At 38.7% G+C, this 23,375-nt stretch overlaps 3 protein-coding genes across 5 annotated transcripts in view; 2 read left to right on the plus strand and 1 right to left on the minus strand.

Annotated features, from left to right (window-relative positions):
- col28a1a (collagen, type XXVIII, alpha 1a) overlaps window positions 1–6,479 on the plus strand; it is a 29,030-nt gene extending 22,551 nt beyond the window's left edge. Inside the window, exons 35-36 of one of the 2 annotated variants that reach the window (XR_011239572.1) lie at window positions 51–2,315; window positions 2,393–6,479. Coding sequence is in view for 1 of the 2 variants with exons in the window: in XM_020090445.2 (XP_019946004.2) it covers window positions 51–223 (173 nt within the window). In the remaining variant the exon portion in view is untranslated. Of the gene's footprint in view, window positions 1–50 lie in introns of both variants that reach the window. The other variant, XM_020090445.2, reaches the window with a different exon arrangement.
- Window positions 6,480–8,097: 1,618 nt separating this feature from the next.
- On the minus strand, window positions 8,098–14,525 carry c1galt1a (core 1 synthase, glycoprotein-N-acetylgalactosamine 3-beta-galactosyltransferase 1a). 2 transcript variants are annotated; one of them, XM_069516400.1, is made up of 4 exons: window positions 14,388–14,525; window positions 14,094–14,317; window positions 10,337–11,001; window positions 8,098–8,569 (listed from the first exon to the last, which is right to left on the minus strand). In XM_069516400.1, the coding sequence occupies exons 2-4, from the start codon at window positions 14,275–14,277 to the stop codon at window positions 8,408–8,410; spliced, it is 1,011 nt and encodes a 336-aa protein (XP_069372501.1). In that variant the 5' UTR covers window positions 14,278–14,317; window positions 14,388–14,525; the 3' UTR covers window positions 8,098–8,407. The 2 variants fall into 2 exon arrangements, with proteins under 2 accessions (XP_069372501.1, XP_069372502.1); XM_069516401.1 differs by having other exon boundaries at window positions 14,094–14,312; window positions 14,388–14,522.
- A 498-nt stretch (window positions 14,526–15,023) lies between these two features.
- On the plus strand, window positions 15,024–23,357 carry sdhaf3 (succinate dehydrogenase complex assembly factor 3). The gene is made up of 2 exons (XM_020090518.2): window positions 15,024–16,569; window positions 22,961–23,357. Exons 1-2 carry the CDS (start codon window positions 16,393–16,395, stop codon window positions 23,153–23,155), a joined length of 372 nt encoding a protein of 123 aa, XP_019946077.1. The 5' UTR covers window positions 15,024–16,392; the 3' UTR covers window positions 23,156–23,357.
- The last annotated feature ends 18 nt before the right edge of the window (window positions 23,358–23,375 follow it).

Below are 23,375 nucleotides of genomic sequence, written 5' to 3' on the forward strand. Positions count from 1 at the left end.
GGCAATCCAAGCAAAACGGCTCAGTCATTGTGCCCTTCCTTTCATTTCAGTTGAAGGATGCAGTCAGCCTCTGGACCCAGGTCCCTGTCGGCAGTACGAAGTCAAGTGGTACTATGACCCTGAGGCTAACGCCTGTGCCCAGTTCTGGTATGGAGGCTGTGAGGGGAATACAAACAACTTTGAGACTGAGGCCAACTGCAGGGATTCTTGCATCTACACGTAACACACTGTGTTTGTAGAAAAGGTGTGTGTGCGAAGCTAATGTGCTCCATCAGCGTCACTAAGGAACACAATGGACTGATGATGCAGGCTCCACTGTTTGAACGGAGCTCAGGCCACCAGCTGCTGCTGCTGTGCTCACACCCTGTCGAAGGAGAAGAGTGATGGAGCTGAGCTGGATCACCTTGTTGACTCTCGGGCTACATTGGCACTGCAGCTGCTCCTATTTAGTTCTGAACTTCTGCACACAACATTAGCTTTATATTCATTTTGGAGTTGTTATATCTTTTGAGGATGTAAACCAAGAAAACAAAAACCCAATACAAGCTGAGAGGCCCATCAAAAAGTCTGGCTCAACATGGCATCCCAAAAACAATTCAATTGATTGCCACTTTCACTTTTTTTTCCACTGTTGTCTAGTACTCCTCCAGGCAAACCCTGAGGTCTGTATCACAAAGCAATTTCAATTCACACTGTGTCTACACAGAAGGTGAAGCATGAGCAGCCCGTGAACAGAACAGCTGCAGCAGCTCCACCTCCCTGTGTCTTTAGTACTGAGTTGTATGTTTAACCATGTTGTGGAAACTTTCGGAGCCCAAAACACAATCACTGAACTTGTGACAGGATTACACAAGAAAATGGAGTCATGTTTACATTCAAACAGCACAACTGAAAATGATGTCTGATCCTGGATGAGGGAAATAATTCTTAATGACAAGCCATCACACAACATAGTTACTATAATATGATACAAGGAAAGTTACACAATATGATGCTGCCACTCGAACAAAGTAGCGATAGGAGAATATGGAATATCAAAGTATTAAAAGCAAAACCTAACAAATAAATAATTTGAGGAATTTGTTTCTTAAGAATATGGTTGTCATATTCAACCTTAACAGCGTACATAATTAACATTCAGCAACGATAGAACCATCATTTATTAGCCTGTTAGAGTTACTGTTCTGTTAGTGTTCCTTTTCCTTATTCAGAACAACTGTATTGCTCTTTATTATGCAGCACCCTAATATAGTTAGTGCACATGTCCATATCAGAATAATGACTCCCAGTAGTGTGATTGGTCAGTAGTTGGTCAGTTAACCTGCTCTGCAGCACAGGCTATAATGGAGAACTACCCTGGTTTAAAACAAGCCATCTTAATGATTCTGGAAAACCTTATTTAAAGATAACTGTTGGATAACCAACTTAACTTGCTTTGTGATTCAGACCCCAGGAAACTTCATGAGATTACACTGATTCACCTAAAGACATTTTTAACCTCTGCAGATTGTGCAGATCAGAGCAGGAGCCCATGTAATCATAGTTTCATTCCTACATATTCCTCAATAGAGCTCATACTGCCAAATGTGTGAACAACTCCGATAAATGTTGCTTCCATGGTCTGATAATAAGAGGTTTTTATCACGTTTATTTCTGATAGGTCTAATACTTATACCACTACAGTTAAAACAGTGCTATTTGTAATTTGGGTGAATTGACCCTTTAAACAGCATCACCACAAAACACGAGGTGAAGCATAATGCGTACTACTAAATTTGTGCATATTGTGCAATTGTGCAATTGTGTCATAATTTTATAAAAAGTTGTTTGTTTTTTGGCTCCAGATCATTCACATCCATAACAAAAACACATGATCTGGCAGAATACAATAGTTGGTCAGTACCTTAATAGTATTACAACTTTGTCATGTACATGCATGACTTATAGTTAGAATTCTGACTTATGGCCCCAATAGTCATACTGTATTAATTTATATAATTAACATTTTAATTGTGTCAATACCACATTATTTAGACAGACCGTTGGAAAGAAATGAAATCCTTCAGGAGGCTGATGTCTATTTAAAATGAATCACTGATATAAACCAGCAAATAGCAGCTCATTTTTCCAGCCTTTGTGTTTTCCTCTGTTGTCTGATTTCAACGCCTTTATTTTGTAGTATCAGGTGAAAATGTATCTATCGTATCAACTTCTACCATTGATTCCTCTGTTGTTACATATATCTCAGTCTATTCCCTGACCTGATGAAACACAATCTTAGATTACGACCAAAGACTGGTGTTGTGGTGAAACAGGTCTTGCTGGATTATTCGTTAGCCAGTCACAGGAACATTGCCTCTACTAAAACAAGACTGGTATTGTGGTGGAACAGGTCTTGCTGGATTATTCGTTAGCTAAGCACAGGAACATCGCCTCTAATAAAACAATGAATTGTTGGGTTCACACTTAAAAAAGTGGGTAGGGTTTAGACTTTAATGTGTTAAACAGTGGGTTTTGTTTCCTATGGACAGAGCCAGGGTGCTTTCCCCTGTCTCCATATTTTCAGCACAAATATGAAATTGATATCAGTCTGAACATGTTACTCTGACAGAAAGTGGTGAGCTGTATCTTTCAAATGAAAAACAAAATGAATGAAATCAACCAAAGGAAAAGATTTACATCACTTTTGGAGTTCAAGCAGCACCTCTGAACATATGGCTCCATTGTCATGACCTGGTTTTACATCACTGTAGGAATCAAATACAGGGCAGAGACAGCTAAAGAAAAGGAAAGGTAGAATAAAAGGTTTATGGTCTCAGTACAACAGATGAGTTCAAGTCAAGCTCATTATCATCATCTTGTCAGTTTGAGTATGTGTTTCAATACTGTAGTATGTCATGACAAATTCTCTGTGATAACAAACCAAAAAGCCAGAATTTAAGGCACTTTCACCAGCAATATAAATATGTAGTCTACTCAATATACTGTTGTTACAGGTGTAATTTTATTTTAGGGTATTAAATTCTGGGATATGTCTTTTGTTACTTATTATTTTTGTGGGTCAGTAATTGTGGGTCTGTCCACAAAGCAGTGTTGCCTTTTAGGCCCCTTGATTCATTTAGGAGCCTGTTCTTCACCTGTTTATGGTATTTTGTTATGATGTAACGATACTTCAATGTTTATTGCTATTTAGCTTTTTAGTTAATCTTAACAAAATCATTTAACCTCTATTATGTGATGACTGTTGTATGAAGAGACACACTTGATTGTAAAATATATTCTTCTATTTTTTAACACTGTAAAAGTACCAGAAGGAATAGTGAACTCAGAACATATTAATAAAACAACTTTTTCAATAAATATAATATAAATTCTTACAACTTGTCCATTTCAACGAACCTGTTTCCAAGTGCAACATTGAGACAAATTAGACTTTTAGTACAAAAAACTTTTAGTATCACTGATCTGTAGCCTCTCGCTATGTCTCAATAATTTCATATAGACTGCAAGGCCATGTAGAGATAGATGTAGGTTACTAACTTTTCACCTAGAGTTGTATATGATGAAAGAACGGTAAAAAACGATAACATTTTATGGGTGTAGACCATATTCACAAATCAAAGTTTGTCTCATAGGGCTTGACAAGGTGTGACATGCTGTCCTTAACACTCAACAGGAAAAACTACCAATATAAAACCTTTTAACAGGGGGAATAAAAACATAGAAAAGTCAGAGAAACATTTGAGGGATCCCTCTTCCAGATTGGACAGAAATGCAATAGATACTGGGTAGCAGAGCACATCATTAAAATAACATTGATGAGAAAAGACAGAGTCCAAAATAGATTTGTACATTCAAAAATGTGCGAAAAGAAACCAATGTAGTTGTATTCATAATCGATCAGCTGCCACCACAATCCAAGATTCACCACCATGATCGCTATCCATGATCCCGGTCCACCGTCACGGTCACAATCCACCAAGATCCACGATCCACGGTCCACCATCATGGTCAAAATCCATGATCCACCATCAGGATCATGAGCCACCATAACATTCACGATCCATGATCACGATCCATGACGGGGCCTCGGCAGCGATCCTGGATCTGTAAACGATAAAGCAAAAGGATTCTGCGATTTCATGGTAATCCATCCAGCAGTTTTCATGCAATGCAGCAAACTAACAGACAAACAAATAAGGCTAAGGTAGATGTCCTATCTTGCCATATCAAAGCAGTGTTTCCAATTAATTATCTCGAGTGTAGCAGCCTGCCATATTCTAATCTGTTCGCCACAGTTCCATAATGAAAAGAAGTTTAAATTCCTCATTTTATCACAAGAGAGCTCTAACTCTGTGTTTTGCTCCATTGCGGCATTGTATTGCTGTGTACAACACCATCCTTCCCTCTTCCCACCAAGTTTAGTGGTAATGTGCTTAGTAGTTTCGATGGGATCCAGCTAACTAACAGACAGGCAGACACACAAAGTGAGAACATAACTTGGCGGAGGTTTTGAAAACAGAATTTAAGAAGTTAATACAATTCTTAAGAAGATATTGGTGAATGAGGCCCACTGAATGTAAGTGGAGTGGTACTTTCTCTGCTCAGTGTGTCTCCTTTCCTAAGTCCTGAAGGTTTCTCCTTCACCGTAGTTTACTGTGCTCCTAGGACTTATTCTAAATTTTAATGGAATTCCCTGAGTTTTTAATCAAGCTTAAACAGATAAAACAGATACAGTTATTATTGTCGGTGACTTTATTATTCATGTAGACAATAATAATGATAGCCTTTTTTATGCATTAATTTCAGTATTAGACTCGATTGGTTTCAGTCAGTGTGTACACCAACCTACTCATTGTTGTAACCACACACTTGACCTTGTAATATCATACGGTTTCAAAATTGAACATCTAATACTACTTCCACATAATCAGATTCTATCAGACTATAACTTAATAACCTTCGATTTCTCATTATCAGACTACATGCCATTAATGGAAAACTCTTTTCTAGATGTCTACCTGATAGTGCTGTAGCTAAATTTAAGGAAATAATTCCAATAACATCTAACGCCGTATTGTCAGCGATGTAACCAACAAATTCTTTAAAAACCTTAGCTCCACTGAAATTGACCATCTTGTCGACAGCTCTGCAAACTCATTACGACTAATGACTCCATAGTGCCTCTAAAAAAGAAGCATGTAAAACACAGTAAATTAGCTCCCTTGTATAATTCCAACACACATGAATTAAAACAAACATCAAGTACTGGCAAGTACTCAAGTCTGTTGCAGGGCTGACATGGAGGGTCACGCAACCACCAGCACCTCTCACCTTTGGAGCCATGGGTCCTACTACTGTGCATATTGGACCATGAGGGAAGCAGGAGTGCCCCGGGGGACCAACGCACCCTTTGAAGACCATGCGAACGTCCATGTGGAGATTCCCAGGCTGGATTCAAGCCCCTGACCTGACACTGTGACCCTTTATTTCCTTTTGTTCCCCTGTAAAACTTGTTCTTTCTCCATCACCCCGAACCGGTCCTGGCAGAGGCCGTCCATACCGAGCCCAGTTCTGCCGGAGGTTTCTTCCACCTGGGAGTTTTTCCTTCCCGCTGTTGCTCAAGCTTGCTCGGTGTGGAACAAGTTGGATTTTGTGTTTCTTAAGATCTTGGACTTTTGTGCAGCACCCTGAGACAACTGTTTGTTGTGATATCGTGCTATATAAATACATTTGATTGATTGATTGATTGATTGATTTGAATAATTCCTCATTTGATTTACCTTCCATCATGCTACAAATTATTTACTCTAACCAATGCTGTCATTACTCTTATTTCTCTCACATTCTCCATTACATGCGGCATCTATTGCACTTCTGTCCATCCTGGGAGAGGGATCCCTCACATGTGGCTCTCTCTGTGGTTTCTACATTATTTCTTTCCTGTTAAAAGTTCTTTTGGTAGTTTTTCCTTCCTCTTGTTGAGGGTTAAGAGCAGAGGATGTCACAGCTTGTTAAAGCCCAAAGACACAAATTGTGATTTGTGAAAATGGGCTATACAATTAAAATTTGATTGATTGAAATCTTGATATAGTACTCACAAAAATGGGACAGATAAATGGAAACCAGAAAACAATCATTTTCACCAGTAACTTCTTCAACATTTTCTTAATTTTATTCAGATTCATGAATTGTTCATAAACTGCAGAATTATTCGCATCTGTGTTCTTATGTTGATGAATGCCATGTCTTCTTTAATTGAAAGCAGTTTTCCGTAATTAGCATAGGTAAACACCTCACCAATACCCAAAAAAGCACACTATACAGTCTATGGTGCACAAACAGAAAAACTGAAAAGAACATTAAAGAAGGCAGGAAAAATTGAACAAAAATCTAAGAACAGCACCACACCGGACCCAAAGCGTAAAACTTCATATTTTGTTATGTCAGTATTGGACATAAAATAACAAAAAAAACAATACATGGGATACAGTTAGTTTGTTCATGTGTTTAAAAAGTGTTCAAATATTCTGTGTGTGTTCTCTTCAACATCATGCATTTAAAAAAAAATGTATATGCACTGAAAAATAAAATACTATGGTAATTTCAATCTTACTGTACAACTGTAGAATTAAAAGTAAAGAACACAATAACTGATTATTATGCACAAGCATTTCAGTTGACAAGTGTGCGTAAGAGTGCTCTTCAGTGTGCGTAGATTTTGTTCTTACATAAGAACAAATCGCAGATAGGAAAAAACTGGTAATTTCATTTTAAGAACGATTAGGGAATGAGGCAAGGCATGATAATCGTTGACTGCACACATACAAAATATGGTTTGGTTTGTATTTATATAGTGCTTTTCTAGTCTTGATGACCACTCAAAGTGCTTTACAATACTGTTTGCCATTCATCCATTCACACATTCATACGGTGTGTATGAATCCATATTAGCAGCACTTTTTTGTTCAATGAGTGGAAATTTGGGGTTTAGCATCTTGCCCAAGAACACATGGGCATGCAGATGGGGAAGACTGGGGATTGAACTGCTGATCTTCTGGTTGGAGGACGACTGCTCCACCCCTCAGCCACAGCCGCCAAGAGGTGATATTCAAAGGTAATCCACTGTGGGATTTGACAAGTCTGTAAAAAACATGTCCTGGGTCCTTGTAGAGGAATCATGGGGTAAGTTCCAATCCAAACTTTACCGGTCAGGCTCTTCAGTGTGCAAGGTTTTGGCCGACTTGAACAGCTATACTGCAAAGCCCTGAAAGGCCTACCTCGAATTGCTACTAAACCAGCAAAGGCAAAACAAGTAGCACCTGATGGAGAGGCAGATCACAGCCCAGGACACTCATCTATTTTACCATAGAAGCTGTATACTTAACAATGCTAGACACTTGTTAATGTAGGCAGAAATACTCAGAGTCTGCTACTAGAGACAAGCTGAACACAAAACAATACTCGCAAATAATCTGCCACCAAATCCTTTAAGTTTTCCAGGATTGGTTTACTCTTCTTGCTATCAAGCTATACGTTACATTTACTCATTTTCATTAAGGAGACACTTTTTTCCAAAACTTAAAACTGGGGGAACACACTAAAACACACTAATTCATCATATTTCTAAGCTACACAAAATAAATGAGTGCAATAATTCCTATCTGTTCATACCTCCCCATAACTGCTGCTAAATCATGACTGCACATGTTTATATTCACCTTAGCACCTTATAATGTTTTATTGTAATGTTTATTGGCACCTTTTAATTTTTATTTTTTGCACTAGTTAATGACATTGTACTTTCTTGTTTATTTGCACTAGTGTATTGGTATTTTTAGTTACTCTTATTTTATTATCTTCTGACACTATTACATGTTGAGTTGCTTGAGGTGCCTGGGATTTAAGATTTTCATTGCAAACATGTACGCTGTAACTGTTGTGCAGAACACAAATAAAACCTTTGAAACCTTTGAAAACCTCAGTACATTAGACAAGCTTGAAGTAAGTACTTAGTCCTATATCTGTGACAATAAGAACAGTTGTGAAGAGTGAGTCCTACTTACGCAGGTTGTGTAATAATCCAGTTGCTTGAACTAATATACATAGATTTAATAAGAGAAATGCACCTTTATATAACATTTTAAAATCTGATTATTAATTATATTTCTTCATTTCAATTTAATAAAATAGACCCACTCACACTTCCAAACATTATAAGCAGTTTTCACAATTAACATCAGACCTTGGCAGGAAGACATGTTGAGTATCCACAGGTCTTAACCATAAAAAGCTATAAAAATATGGTCATAGTAAAGTTATGGTAAATAAATTAAGCTTTGCTCGGAAATCTAACAAACTAAACCGCTTGTCCGATTGCATAGGTTATCATACACACATCCACATTTCATGTAGATTGAGTTTTGTTGAGATCAGTGTTTTTATCAAGATTGAATCTATATTTGTATCCATATGGCCGCAGATGGTATGTCAGGTAGTCCAAAACATACAGCTGGACAGCACTAATGTAATGAAAGGACACAGCTAAATCTGAGCAGCAGCCTGGACCCTGGAGAAAGAGCGAGAAGGAAAAACATTAGCAATTAAAAACATTTAAAAAGACAGACAGAAGACATATCAATACTCTACTTCTCTGCTTGTCAAGCTTCTAGCTTGGTCAACATCATCATAGGGCCTTTTAATAGACATATAAGCAACTGCAGCTTAAAAAACAAGCCCAATATTTATATATAAATATTAAGATACTACAAACTAATGGGGTGAAAGGTCAAACTATGATTTTGTGTGTACTACTGCTTTACAGTACCTACACAGAGCTTTACTTTCATCCCCACCAATTGATCGTATACGGTCTTTAAGTTCTTGTTCCTTCTTCCAATCTTTGTTGTATTTTGTTTACGTACTCAACACACTGACGATGGCAGGTCCAACGCGCTGTGACCGTGAGAGAGGCTGACTTTGAGGGCCACAACATGATTAACGTGTCATCAGTTTTTCTCCCATGAGGACAATAAATGGGTGGGATAGACCCACTTGGGGATTTATAGCAGGGTGATCACCCTGCAGCTTTGATATTATTTGTCAGGCTTATAGCAAACAGTGTTAATCAATGCATGGGGGAAAAAAGAAGTCATGCATATCAAAAAATTGACTTACTTGTTAGATACTAATAACAAGCAACCCAAGTTTTTAAAATAAGCTCTAAAAAAATTTCCAAGTGACTTCCCTTAAAAAAAAGCAACCCAATGTTGTGGATTATGCGGACCTGGAAACTCTGGCTGACATCTAGAATCTTTTTCTGAGGTGCGGTTGATGTGACTGCTGTGTTTGTAATATGTTTTAACTGTATGATGCACAATATTTCAACTCATCATTCAACATAAACTATACCAAGGGTTCCATGTCAAATTGTCACACTTAAAAAAACTTATTGGAAGTATAAAGATAATAGCATTATGCATGATTATTTCAGTTGCAGTTGAATATGAAAAGCAATTTCTTAAACACATTTTTCACCAAAGTCAGCTAATAATGTGATCAACACTAAAATGGTCTAATGGTCTGTATTTATATAGCGCTTTTATATTCTTGCTGACCACTCCAGCACTTTACAGTACAGGTTACTGCCATTTACCCATCACTACTACATGGCTCTACGTAACTTATTATAGCATATTAAATTAGAAATGCCAGACTGCAGTATTACGCCTCCACAACAAGTGTCAGCCTTCATAATTTCACGAATACACCATGACCTTTGCCACCATGAAAGGAATTCCCTAAAGGCAGACTAGAGATATCAAGTTCAAAGGGCCAAAAACATATTTGTGAGGCCACAGTGACCTTAACCTTCATTCAAATGTGATTAGTTGATCTGTGAGTCAAAGTAAACATTTGTGCCAAATTCAAAAGGATTTTTCTCAAGGCATCCTTAAGATAACACAATCATGAGGCAATAAAAAATAGAGTTGTGTTGGGTCACAGTAACCTTGACCTTTCACCTCCAAATTCTATTCAAGAACTGTGGGTGTTCCTGGTATATCACTTTAAAAAAAAAAAGAGGTCACCATGACTTTGACCTTTGACCTCTAACCACCAAATTCTTACTTCCTTATGTGTACATTGTGTATGCCTACATTTAAGATAACTCTGAAAGGCAAACTCTTTCAAAGACATGAGACAAAAATTGTGTGGTGTGGAATGGACCAATATAAGTATTTAGGGAATGTGTTGGTTTCAGTTAATTTCATGAAATTTATTGAGATCAGCCCAAACCCAGATTCTTAGGTTTGTTTATGTGTACAACTTTGCTTACCTCGAATGGAGTGTAGTATTCATAAAGCAAATACCAAGGTCGTGGTCTCGGGTATTGTCTGACCAGGTGCATTTCTGGTGGGTAAGCATGAAATGTTTGTCTTCCCTTCACATCTCTGGTGTCTACAGGTTCCACCTTCATGGTCTCCATACACTGTCCCAAAGCCATGTCCTCGATGCTGGAGAAGTGGGTACATTTCCCAGAGCTGAAACCTTTGATAAATCTTCTCAGTGCTTCCTTACTAAGGACATAACCTGCTCCTCCAGCCATGTAGCCTTGACTAATAAAAGGGGCAAATCTTCTGCCAAAGTACAATGGCTTCTCTGTATCATATTTGGACAACGTGTAGCGCAGATTCTCTACTACCATAAATGTGTCATCATCTGCTTTCAGGAACCAGTCTGCTTCTTCCATGTGGTGCTGATGGATGTACTGAAAAGCTCGAATGGTCTTCCAGTACAAGTTTTCCCTTCCCTCACTCACGTTTAGCCCCACAGTGGGGAAGTCTGTCTTGACCGAGCTCATGTACAGCACTTTGTTGCAGCGCTTTGCCCACGTTTCTTTGATGTGCTTGGTTCGGGATTCCATGTACTTGGGTCCCGTCATGATCCAACATAAGATGCGTGTTGTGTCAGCTGGATTTGCTCCTAAGGTGTTGTTCTCACCTGGAAGGTATAACAAGCTCAAAATTCACAGAAGTCACAAATGTCACTGGCTGTTAAATTAAAAGTTTAACTGAATATGCATGAAATATCTACATAGTCACTTCATGTATTACAGTTTTCTATTCATAGTAACAATACCTCCAATAATCAATTAGTGAGACCCAATGTGCAAAGTTTCCTCTTTATCATATAAACTGCATCCTCTGTCCCAATGCTACACACAGTACTCTCTCGGGGGCTTGTTTTGCAGCTTTATTTGTAACATTCAGATGTATTGACAGGGTGGTGGTGCTAGTGGCCTCTATGGAGCCACACCTGTGCCTTGACTAAATCACTATTATGTTCCAACATAACTATCAACACTCAGCAGATAGATAGATAGATAGATACTTTATTGATCCCGAAGGAAATTCAAGCATCCAGTGGCAGTAACATATGGGGTGCTGTTTGTAAAGCAGCTCACGCTGAAAATAACAGCAACATTTTGTCACATTTAGCTTCAAATCATGTTTAAAAAACTGGTGTGAATTTTTGAGAGTCACTTTTTTGCACATTTACAACAATATTTGTCAACTTAGAGATATTTTAAATATTTAAATCCAAATGTTACACTTAAATGTTAAATCTAAATGCTAAATCTAAATGTTAAATTTAAATCTAAATCTAAATGTTGAATCTAAATGTTTTCGGGTGAAACTAAATATTTAACTAATATGCAAATTCAAATGCCGGTAACAGGAAGTACCAAAATAAAAGCTTGAGGAGGTCAGAGTGTGTTTATAGTGGCAAATAACGAAAAAAACCCATCTTATCCGGGGAAATGGACTCTTGGACATGGAATATCGTGTTAATAACTACATAAAATAACAAACACGTTTGGAGAAACTTTATTTGAAGAGTACTTTGAGTTTTTAGTGTCACTTTTATGAAGAATGCGGGACTTATGACCTGTAGCCACTATAGCCAGCCACAAGGGGGCGCACTTTGACTGATCTGTCATGTTCGCCCGCCTCCACCCGGTACACTCTCCTGTCGGCCATGGTCGCTTTGCAAACATGTCGATGAATGAATCGGCGTTAGCAGAGAATATCGGCAGAGCCGTTCTGGCAGCAATCCAAAATTTTTCCGCAGCGACGGCAACAGCCACAGGGCTGCTACAGGCCACCTAAGTAAGTACGTTTTCCAAATCACGTAGTATTGGATTCTTGTCAAGGCTACGTGATTTGGAAAACATATTTAAACACACTCTGACCTCCTCGAGCTTTTCTTTTGGTACTTCCTGTTACCGGCATTTGAATTTGCATATTAGTTAAATATTTAGTTTCACCCGAAACATTTAGATTTAATATTTAGATTTAGATTCAGATTTAACATTTAGATTTAGATTTAACATTTAGATTTAACATTTAAGTGTAACATTTAACATTCAGATTTAAATATTTAAAATATCTCTAAGTTGACAAATAAGTTGTAAATGTGCAAAAAAGTGACTCAAAAATTCACACCAGTTTTTTAAACATGGTTTGAAGCGAAATGTGACAAAATGTTGCTGATATTTTCAGCGTGAGCTGCTTTACAAACTGCACCCCATAGCAACATACATTGAACCTACATTAGACTTGACTAAACATTAGAGTTAACTTATAACACAATAACCATACGTTGAAATTGGCCTGAGATGACTGTAAATTTAATTGTGTACAGAGGAATTAAGGAAATTTAATTAAATTAAACAATTGAAGCAAAATTTTAATTTTACATAGAAATCAAACATCTGCATAGGATTTAAATATATACAGAGGAATTAAAAATGTGCAGGAATATTTAATATTGAATATTAAAGTTAAAAAAAAATTGAAAATATGCATGGAAGTTATCCCGTGCTGATAGTCTATACAAAAACGATATAAAAAAAACTAGAAAGTAGCTGTAGAAATAAAAAAAATGTATACAACTATAAACTATATCAAAAATATAAAGTGATAGTAGGAGATTGGGATAAATTGGGATTAAGGGCTGTGTGCAATTAAATTAGGTCTCAAACAGATGAATGAAATGAATGAATGAATGAAAGTCAGAGCATGTAGCAGAGGTAGTCAGACATGGCAATGACAGAGAGTCCAGGAAGTTGTGCAAAGAGATTAATCCATTGTCTATTGTGCCTCCTGCCATCAGTGGGAGCTGTTGTACAGTCTGATGGTAACTCAGGTAACGCAAAGTCTAATATGTATAAATTGTAAATCAAGCAATCGTAAATGTTACTGTCTGTCATTGTTTTCTTATGTTGTGCTGTGCTGCTGCCGGTCAAATTCTGCCTCCGTGACAAATAGCTTTACTTGCCACTTTCGCTGTATATCATCAGGATGATGCAATGTGTTGCTTCAAAATTAATTGTACTTCCTTGTACATACTTTCCATCACGACACAGAAAGTATGTACAAGGAAGTACAATTACTTTTGATACTTGCTGATAATTTACTTCTGACCTTATTTTGCAAGTAAACATTTGAATGCCAAACTTTCACTTGTAATGGGTTGCCTTTACCGAAAGGATCCGAATACCTTTTCAAACACTAGTTGCTGATAGTGCCACAACAAACAAATCCTTTACCTGCTTTCCCACTCACAATCACAGCCCTTGGGACATTATTTGAGCAGACTTTTTGAAATAGATGCAGTTTTAGAAGTGATTTTTCTTAGCCTTAAAAAAAGTTCACTTTTAATTTAGATAATACCCTCTGCTTTGTAATGAGGCTTCTCGACTGTCTTTGATGTTTTCACAGTAAAAGAGCCTCTATCAGGAGAACAAAGTGAAAAATGATTCAGACTCACACTTTTGCAGCCAGTGGGTCTATACAGTCTACAGTTCTTATAACTGGCAATTCTTAGTCTTAACTTATACTGACAACCAGAAGTGAATTCGGGAAAATGGCATTAAATTGAGTCACTTTAAATCCTATGTCCATATTCAATGTACCAAAATTGAATATGATAGTTTTGAATAGGATTCTAAACACAACATGTACATTACACAATAACATGTATGGCAATTTTTGAAAAACATTCATTCAAAAAAGTAAAACAAATCCTACCCGTATAATGATGGTGTTGACTTTCTGCTCCCTGACTGACATTATGCTCCACATCCCTCAAAAGATTTAGGACCTGTTCTTGTGAAATGTTCAGGTCCAACAGAAAGCGAAGGCAGAGAAATCCAGTCATCAGTCCATAGGTGAACTTTAATCGAGACAACTTGTGCCTCATCCTCATGGTCATCCAATCACCCTCAGCTGGATGGTTTATGTGGTTACCTGCTCTGCAAATATGAGATAAGCTCTTTAAATAGCAGGAGCTGTGTGAATAGTTATCATTTGAAGCTGTGTTACCTGGTCAGGCATGAGACAGAGCCACTTCTCTGCTTCTTTCTTCAGACGAACAAAGAGTGAGACCTTCTCTCTCCCACACAGGTGTGTCTGTGATTGCACCTCCTCACCGTCAGGCAAGGCGGAGCAACAAGAAACAGGAGGAGGAGGAAAGAAGAACATTACATATGCCCAAGGTGTTATGGAAGTTTTGTGGAAGCTGGTGAAAGGAGAACTCAGGCAGCAGCTGATTCTGTCTTATGCAGAAGATTTGAATGTAGACTTGATGCATCAAAGAGACCAGAAGGTGGAACAATATACAAACGCTAACAGAGTAACATGAGACATTGTCACCCCCAAGTCTGAAGATGTCTTCCACAGCGTCCTCATATATCTTCCTCTATACTTGTGTCACACATTCTTACAGCACATCCATGAATGGCTAGAATTACTGTCACTCTATGTTACATGAGGTGTAGTTAAGTCTAAGTATGCATTCCACTGCTAAAACACATTTTAATCTTGAAGTCAATGTGTTGGAAAAGTACATTCTATACTTTGTGGTCTAAAACTTTTGTGACGTGAACCTCTTGCCACTTTTAGATGACTTAATGAACGTCTGATGACTGAATCACACTCATTCCTGGCAGAACCAATCTGAACTGGCTCAGACAACAGCTTTGGTTCTCTTGTATAAGATGCTTTCATTTGACTGGCCATCAACACTATGCGATCCTTGTGACTCTGTGTTGATCCTTTCTGCAGAAAGCTCCTAATAAAATACACAAAGACAATTTGGTAATCCAACCTCACAGTAAACTTTGAAGATCTACTGTGATTTCAGTTGCTTCATATTGAACGTTGTCAACTGTGCTGTATACTAAAGCAAACAAACTCTAGAAATGCCTTACAAGACACAAGAACAGGTTTGTCAAAGGGTGCGTCAAGAGAGAAGCTGTCAGGATGTTTTAAGATTGCATGTGATAAACTTCATCGTGCAGCAGGTCACATGCACCGCATTGACTTGAATACTGCAGTTACACCCAGTTTATCTGATCACAGCATTATCTACTCACCACTATGCTCTGATTTAGGTGTGGGTGAAGTGTTTGAGTCAGTCCACAAAGCACTTTTGGAGTTTCAGGGGTAAACAGCGTTGCAGCCGCAGCCAAATCCAACAAAATTGAAGTAAATGGTGACCAATTCTTCAAATGTGAATAACAACAGAAAATGCCTCCATACTGTCTGTGGTGTCATCCAAGTGTCTGTAAGCCCCAGAATTCAAATTCAACCCGAAATGGCTTTATTTACATCCCTATATTTTCATAGCAGCAAAAGTAAGCAAAAGCTGTCATTGACTAAAGTGTTTTTATTTGTTTTTTTCATAAAGAGGCCAGTGAGAGTGCTTTTAAAAGGGGAGTGGGCAAGGCTTTGGGAAGAAGACAGTAAGAAGCAGATGGAGTATCCCTCACCTGAACGCTATAGGAATTAGAATTTAGTTCAGGGTGAAGTCAGATGAGCTTCCTGAGATGGAGTGCCTGGGTAACAAAAGGAAAATAGCTAAGATTAAACCACCCAATAATCCTCAAAAACATTAAAACCACAGTAAAATAATACCAGAGTGTCCCCTTGTTTGCATTTTCTCCTTACTCTCCTTCTTCCATTAAAAATCCTTTACCAGATCAGTTAGTCTGTTAGATTGACTGGAATGTCAAAACATCTATTAACCTCTATACTATTAATATCAGAGCTAAGTGTTTAGCTCATTAATGTGACCCCAGACTTTAGCAGCCAACATTTGTCACATGTCTTGCCTGAAGAATTTTGAAGTTTTTCATGCGCGATACCTCTCCGGTACAGCAGGTGGCGGTAAGGCCTCTATTTCCCCACTGTGTAGAAGAAGCACAGTTTCCGGGATAAACAAGAACATGTGTTAAATAACTATCCTTGTATGTGAAGCCGCAAACTCAGCTCTGTCTGACGCTGCTCCTGAGTTTGTATCTGAGTCTTAAACCGGTGCTGCTTCTTAATGGCGGTTTCTACTCATGTCTCTCAAGTCCGCTCGTTGTACAAGAGGATTCTGGTCCTCCATCGCTTCCTGCCCATTGACCTGAGAGCCCTCGGGGACCAGTATGTGAAGGACGAGTTCAGGAGACATAAAGGTGCATCACCCGAGGAGGTGAAGAGCTTCATGGTTGAGTGGCAGGTAATGGACCTCAGTGAAAAAACTCAGTACGAAATAAACGTAGCGAGGCAGGTGTGTCTGTGTGTGTGTGTCTGTGTCTGTGTGTGTGTGTGTGTCTGTCTGTCTGTCTGACTGACTGTGTGTGTTTCTGTTTCTGTCTGACAGACTGACTGATTGTGTGTGTGTGTGTGTTTCTGTCTGACAGACTGACTGACTGTGTGTGTGTGTGTGTTTCTGTCTGACAGACTGACTGACTGTGTGTGTGTGTGTGTTTCTGTCTGACAGACTGACTGTGTGTGTGTGTGTGTCTGTCTGTCTGTCTGTCTTTCTGTGTGTGTCTGTCTGACTGTCTGTCTGACTGACTGTGTGTGTGTTTCTGTTTCTGTCTGACAGACTGACTGACTGTGTGTGTGTGTGTGTTTCTGTCTGACAGACAGACTGACTGACTGTGTGCGTGTGTGTTTCTGTTTCTGTCTGACAGACTGACTGACTGTGTGTGTGTGTGTGTGCGTGTGTGTGTGTGTTTCTGTCTGACTGACTGACTGACTGTGTGGTGTGTGTATCTCTCTTTCTGTGTCTGTCTGTGAGTGTGTGACTGTCTGTCTGTGTGTGTGCGTGTGTCTGTCTGACTGTCTGTCTGTCTGTCTGTGTGTGTGACTGTCTGTCTGTGTGTGTGCGTGTGTCTGCCTGCTTTACAATGAAATAACACTTCCATTTGAAGGTACAGCTTCATTACTTATTACTGGAGCCTCCTCATGCTGTTTACTGTGCATGTAGAGTGATGAGGACTGGGACTAACTCAAGTGCTGTTAATAGAACAGAGGTTTCATCAATGTGTAACTTCTGTATTTTAACAGCTGTATTTACTTACTCTGTCAACACCCAAACTAATCAACAGCAGCTACTAAAAGTTCAGTGTGTAGAATTTAGTGACATCTGGTGGTGAAGTTACATGTTGCAACTGAATACTCCTCACCTCACCCTCCCTTTCCAAACATGTAAGAGAACCTGTGGTAGCTTCAGTTGTCAAACTGTGGCAGCCTCCATAGAGAGGACCCCCTCGATGTAAGTATAAGGTATTTAAATATAAAGGGCCCATTGTAGGGTAAAGAAAACGACAATTCGTACAATTTAGGTAAAACACATTAGTGAAATCATCTAAACCTAAACTATCTGACTTACATAACTTGAGTGTGTCTGTCTGGATCATTGATATCGCAGTGATTTCCAAGAACACTTGTTTCTTGTTATTATAGTTATTACATTATATAAATTCTGAGTCAGGCTTTGTCAACAGTTTGAGAACAAAAACAATATTTCGGTGGTTGCAAGCACTTCAGGTCATCTTAACTTGTCCTTGGACATGCAATGAAGTGTTGATGCTTACACAAGTGAGTCATGCAGAGATTCTTCCTGCAAACAAGTCTTAATGTGTTCAAAAGTACGGGGTCTCTGTTGTCGCATGTTGCCTTTCAAAATGCGGCACACATTCTCTATTGGGGACAAGCAGAACTGCACGCAGGCCAGTCCAGCGCCCCCACCCTCTTCTGCAGCATATGATATGCATAGATGTCTCTGGAAAAGATGTCGTCCTGAAGGCAGCATATGCTGCTCCAAAATCTCTATGTACTTTTTGGCATTAATGGTTGTCTGAGGTATCAGAGAGAACTGTTAGTCAGTTTAGGCTTACACGCCCATTACGCATTGCTTGAATCTTTTAATAATGTAATGCACCGTAGAGGGTGAAATATCCGTATACCTTCCAATCTTTATTTGAGGAACACTGTTTTTTAACATTTACATAATCTTCTCACACATTTGTTGGCAAACTGGCGATCCTCGGCCCATCTTTGCCCCTAAAGGACTAGGCAGTGTTTCATAAATGAGGCCCCAGGACTTGTTCTACAAAACAAGTTCAACATACCCAGGATATCTGTCAGATAAAAGGGGCGGTGTTAAGTGAATATGACCAATCACAGACATGGAGAAGTGTAGTCGCAGCAGAGCCACATATTACACAAAACGAGGAGCAAACTATTATATATTTATATAATAGCTATACAATAATTTGCTAATTTATATATATTTGATGTAAGAGGAGTAAAACAACATTTTCCAGACTAAAAGAAACACAGTTACAGCTGCTAAATGCAGCAAGGACAGCTGACGGAAAATTGCAGATTGTGCGAATGTGAAGTCAATGTTTATATGGTAAAACTATCCTATCATAAGGGCGAGAGTAGATCTGACTATTTGCACCAAATATGCTTTGGTATGTTCTGTTACTTTTCAGGGTTTATACATTGGTAGTGTAATGTCATTCCACCACCACATGGTGGCAGAGCAGCTTTAGTAAAGAGTAAAGTAACATTTGAGAGTCTTATGCAGGTGGATATCCACAGATTCGATGCTTAGCTCCCCTACCCCCCCACTGTACAAGGTCCCAGTGTAAATGTTGTAATTCCTGTTATACTATATTGATAGATCTGAGGTGTACTAGATGTGACACATCTACTTTGAACTCAAGACTCTCAAGGTAAAGGCGAGTCACATTTTTGGAATTACACAAGATGGGAAATTTGTCCACCTGTCCTCACACGTAGTGATAATCTATGTCAGGGGACATCACCGATCAGACGAGTGCGAGCAGAGCTCACTGTGAGGCAGAGAAGTGAGTCTGTGTGATCTTTGGCCAGCAAGTGCCACTATTTCATAATTAATGTAATACATAATATTTACCTATGGTACTGCACAGGTACTGCTTCCATCTACCTGAGCACAAATTGATCATGTGACTTTGACAGCAATTAAACCCTGACTGATGTGCATTGCGATTAATTAACTCAAGTGTTCTGTCATGTTCACACTGACTTTACTTCCTTTCAGTTTGAGTCCCACAGACCCTGTTTGTTTAAAAATATTCAATATTTTTCCTTTCAATCCTTTTTATCATTTGGAATCTTTCCTGTTACCACAAACTGAGCTTACAAATTAGATTAGATAAATTATTGTCTCTAAATCAAATTAGGAAATATTTCATATGTGCTTCAAAAATGTTCTGTTTTTCTTTATTGTTACATTTTTGTGGTCGTCTAGCTTTCATTTTTATTTTAAAAACTTGTGTTTAATTATTTAAATTTGGAGATAAATGATTTCTTTGGAGAGGAAAATCTTACTCACAGCCCCAGAGATGCAAAGCATGACACCCTACAGAGCCAAACTACATTTGGGGATCAGTCAGGCCTCTTCACAAACAACTTGTCATCAACTTCAACTCAGGTTTATGAGCACGTCTCATTTTGAATTAGGAAAATTACATGAAGTCAAATGAAGAAATGCTGTATGTGATAAAACAATGTTAAAGACAGGGATGGATTCTCATAGCTGCTACTATTTTAAATCCAGTTCCTGTAATGTAATTACTATTTTGTAAATAATGATAATAACCCTGATTATCATTTTGAGATAAGTTAGTAGCATAAAATATTTCCGGATAAAAACATAAAAATGTATCATCTTCATCACTCTTGCCACTGATCTGGTCCAGAGTGTGTGTTGCCTTCATCTTGTTTGTTTTGAGTTATTACAATTAACACAACTTAGACCATTTCTTATGGAGATATTAAGCCCAGTTTATAGCGAAAGGCAAAGCTCTGATGGTCATTTCCTTGAAATGAGCTTTGTGCTTGTGCCTTTATTTGTGCTAAGCAGAGTGCACTGTGCACAGATGCATCAGGAAGGATATTTGTTTATGACGTGAGTTGTTACTTTGATGGAAAATGTGTCTTTGCACTGAGAACAGATGTTTCAAACTCAAGTCTGTTTCTGGTACAATGTCAATCTGCTGCCACAAGAGCAAACGAAACTAGCAGGTGAACAGTGACGTTCGAATATTGCTTGAAGTGCCCAAATTACGCTTCAAGTGGTTCCTTCGCCTCTGGTGTGTCCCTTTCCTTGAAGCATGTAAAAGTTGTGCTAAGACACAACAGCCAGAGATCTTTGCTCCTGAAGACCCTGATATGCCTCATTGGCAAATCAGTTTACATTTATCTATTGATGAGTAGGTCTGACAAATGTTGACCAAGGGTTCTTTTAACTGAGTGAGAGTAAAGTTTTTTTTCTACTCATCAAATCCCTGCAGTCATCTGAAGGCAGCAGGACAAAGACCTTAATAAATATACAGCCAGTTGCTTTTCAGGTTTTATTCTTGCACAGTATTTTTTAACGGTTAAGCATATGTGATCATATCAGTAGTTTTGAGATGCTGTTCAAATGAAACTGATAAAGCATCGAATGAATTTGGCCTCTATATATATATGCCAGGATCCTTTCCATTCCATTTTGTGCTTGCTGTCATGTTTGTGCAGGTAGAATAAGATGTATTTACAATACATTGTTTACAAGAGACCGACCACATTGACTGTTCAATATTCAAACCCTGATGGACAATCTGTACATTTGCAATTGGTCCTCTCGTAACCTTAATCACAAGGTGTGCCAGGTATTGTTTTTGTCACAGTGTGAGAGAGCCAATGTTTTCCAGCACAATTAACAATTAAACACTGCTGGTGAATGGTAAATCACCCATTTGCAGGTCATTTCTATAATGGCGTAGATGGTGAATCTCTTTGTCATCGCAGTAGCTGTGAAGTCATCGGGAGAGGAGGGAGGGAGGGAGGGAGGGAGGGAGGAGGCAGACACTCTTATTACATTCCATTACACTAAACTATATCAAGTATGTACTGTTTTCAAACTCAGTCGATCTGAATAACAATAAAAATAATGCATTTTTTCATATTTACACACTGCTCTGGCTGTAATTCAAATGAAAGCATCTCTAAGGAAACTTTGGCCAAAACTACAGAGAGCCCTTCATGTCTGGATTGGATTGTAAATGGATTGTAAAACAAGGTCTCTGTCTAATTGCTTTTTCATTTGGCAAACCAAAGCGACACAAAGCCAGACTTGTGTGTCATATACTAGGGTAAAAGCCACCTTTATTAGGACCTAAACTTTATTGCTGGTCCATTGTGGATACAAACTCACAAGGCAAGAGCTTTTATAGTTTTTTGTTTTAATGGTCTCCAGTTTTGATGCTGAGCTGAAAGAGATATACATACATAGGAAACCTGAACTCCATACATAGTAGTTTTTGTGATATGTCCTTGAAGTTCAGTTGAATGTGATATATATATATATATATATATATATACACAGTATAAGCCTACTAATTCCACGTGTGTCTGTCTGTCTATGTATCTCTTGCGAATCATTAAAGTAATTGTCTTCACACTTGGCATGTGTATTGTAAATTGCTCAAGGTTGTGCAGAGTTTTGTGCGATTTGGACACAATATGTTCAAAATGAATATAAATTAAAAACAGATGATGAGCACTCTGTAGCATTTGGTGGGGGCGGGGCAGTGTGTCTTCAGCCTGCAGACCAAGTTGAACATGGCCCCTGATTACCAGAGGCCTCGACATGGCGTTTGTTAATGTTACGGATCCAGAGACAATAGAACACAGAAGATTGCACACATTTATTCACCTAGATTCTTCCAGTAAGTCCTTGGAAGGAAAAGTAAAATATGAGCGTGTACCAAACTGGAGAACTCCTCTGATCTGTCACCTCCTTATTCATGGAGGATATTTCTTCCTTGGCAAATGTTCAATGTAATTACATTATGTGGAGGAAAAAGCCTCTCAGATAAATGGCCTGTTATTGCTTACGGTGGGAGTGTTCCAAAACCCAAGATGCTTTGTGAATGGGAAAGCACAGGATACTGACTGTGTGCTTTCTGGAGGGATTTTTAGACATTAAATATTTGGAGGCTGCTCAGGATGATTCAAACAAACCACCGACAGCTTTGACTCTTCACAAATACTGATCACCCAGGAGTGATATCAGTGTTTTAAATTTAAGAGCATACTCTTGAGATCAGTAAACATTACACTTATTGGTTTATGTTATAAGGTGGGGATGAGCTTTGTGCTGTTCTTTCCTGTAGGAGGATCTTTGACATCAGTTCCTTGGCCACTTAATTCAGTCAGCTTCAACTATCACATAGCTTTTTTCCTCACAGCATCTGTCTGATCTTCATGGATATACAAGGGTGCTCAATGAGTGCAAACCCCTGCTAACACACTAGCGTGCCATGTTAAAGACAAATGTACAAAAAGGTATAGGTCCTAAATAACAGGGTGATTTTTAGACAGTGGTTTTGGCTGTGAAATAGAAAAAAAAGTGAAATTCCTCCCTCTGTTAAAACTCTCCACAAGGAAATGGCTCAATTGTTCCCTATAGCTGGAAACTAGTTTTTATCAGAGGATTTTCAAATAGGAGGACAGGGTCAGGCGTATTTCTGCGTTCTGTCTGTGCTAAACAGTGGTCTGTGTTCCCCTCATCCCCACAGCAATACAAGGACACCATGCAGACTCAGGTACTGGAATCAGCAGCGGAGCGACTCGGCTCAGTCAAGTTTGGAGCCAACCTGTCAGAGGGGAAACTCACTGACTTCCAGGGGGAACAGATAGGCCAACTGTACGAACTCATGCTGGAGTCCACCAAACCCAACCGACAGTTTGACATCCAGGAGGACAGCAAGTGAAGTGAAGGGGCAGAAGGTGCTGTGATTCAGACCACTAATATTCCCTCTGAGTGGCTGAGATGAAGAGTGCTACTCAAAGGCAGAGTGGACGCTTTTAGGAATATTTGATTATATATAAGTGCTGTGTAATATCTCTGTGTTCCTGTACTTGTCTCTTTTACTGTGACAATAAAAAAGGTTACTCATGCTCCCTGCAGAAGCATTAAGGTAGTACTTATTT

This window comes from Paralichthys olivaceus, chromosome 20, assembly GCF_024713975.1.
Source record: "Paralichthys olivaceus isolate ysfri-2021 chromosome 20, ASM2471397v2, whole genome shotgun sequence".
In the NCBI taxonomy this organism is placed as follows: Eukaryota; Metazoa; Chordata; class Actinopteri; order Pleuronectiformes; family Paralichthyidae; genus Paralichthys; species Paralichthys olivaceus.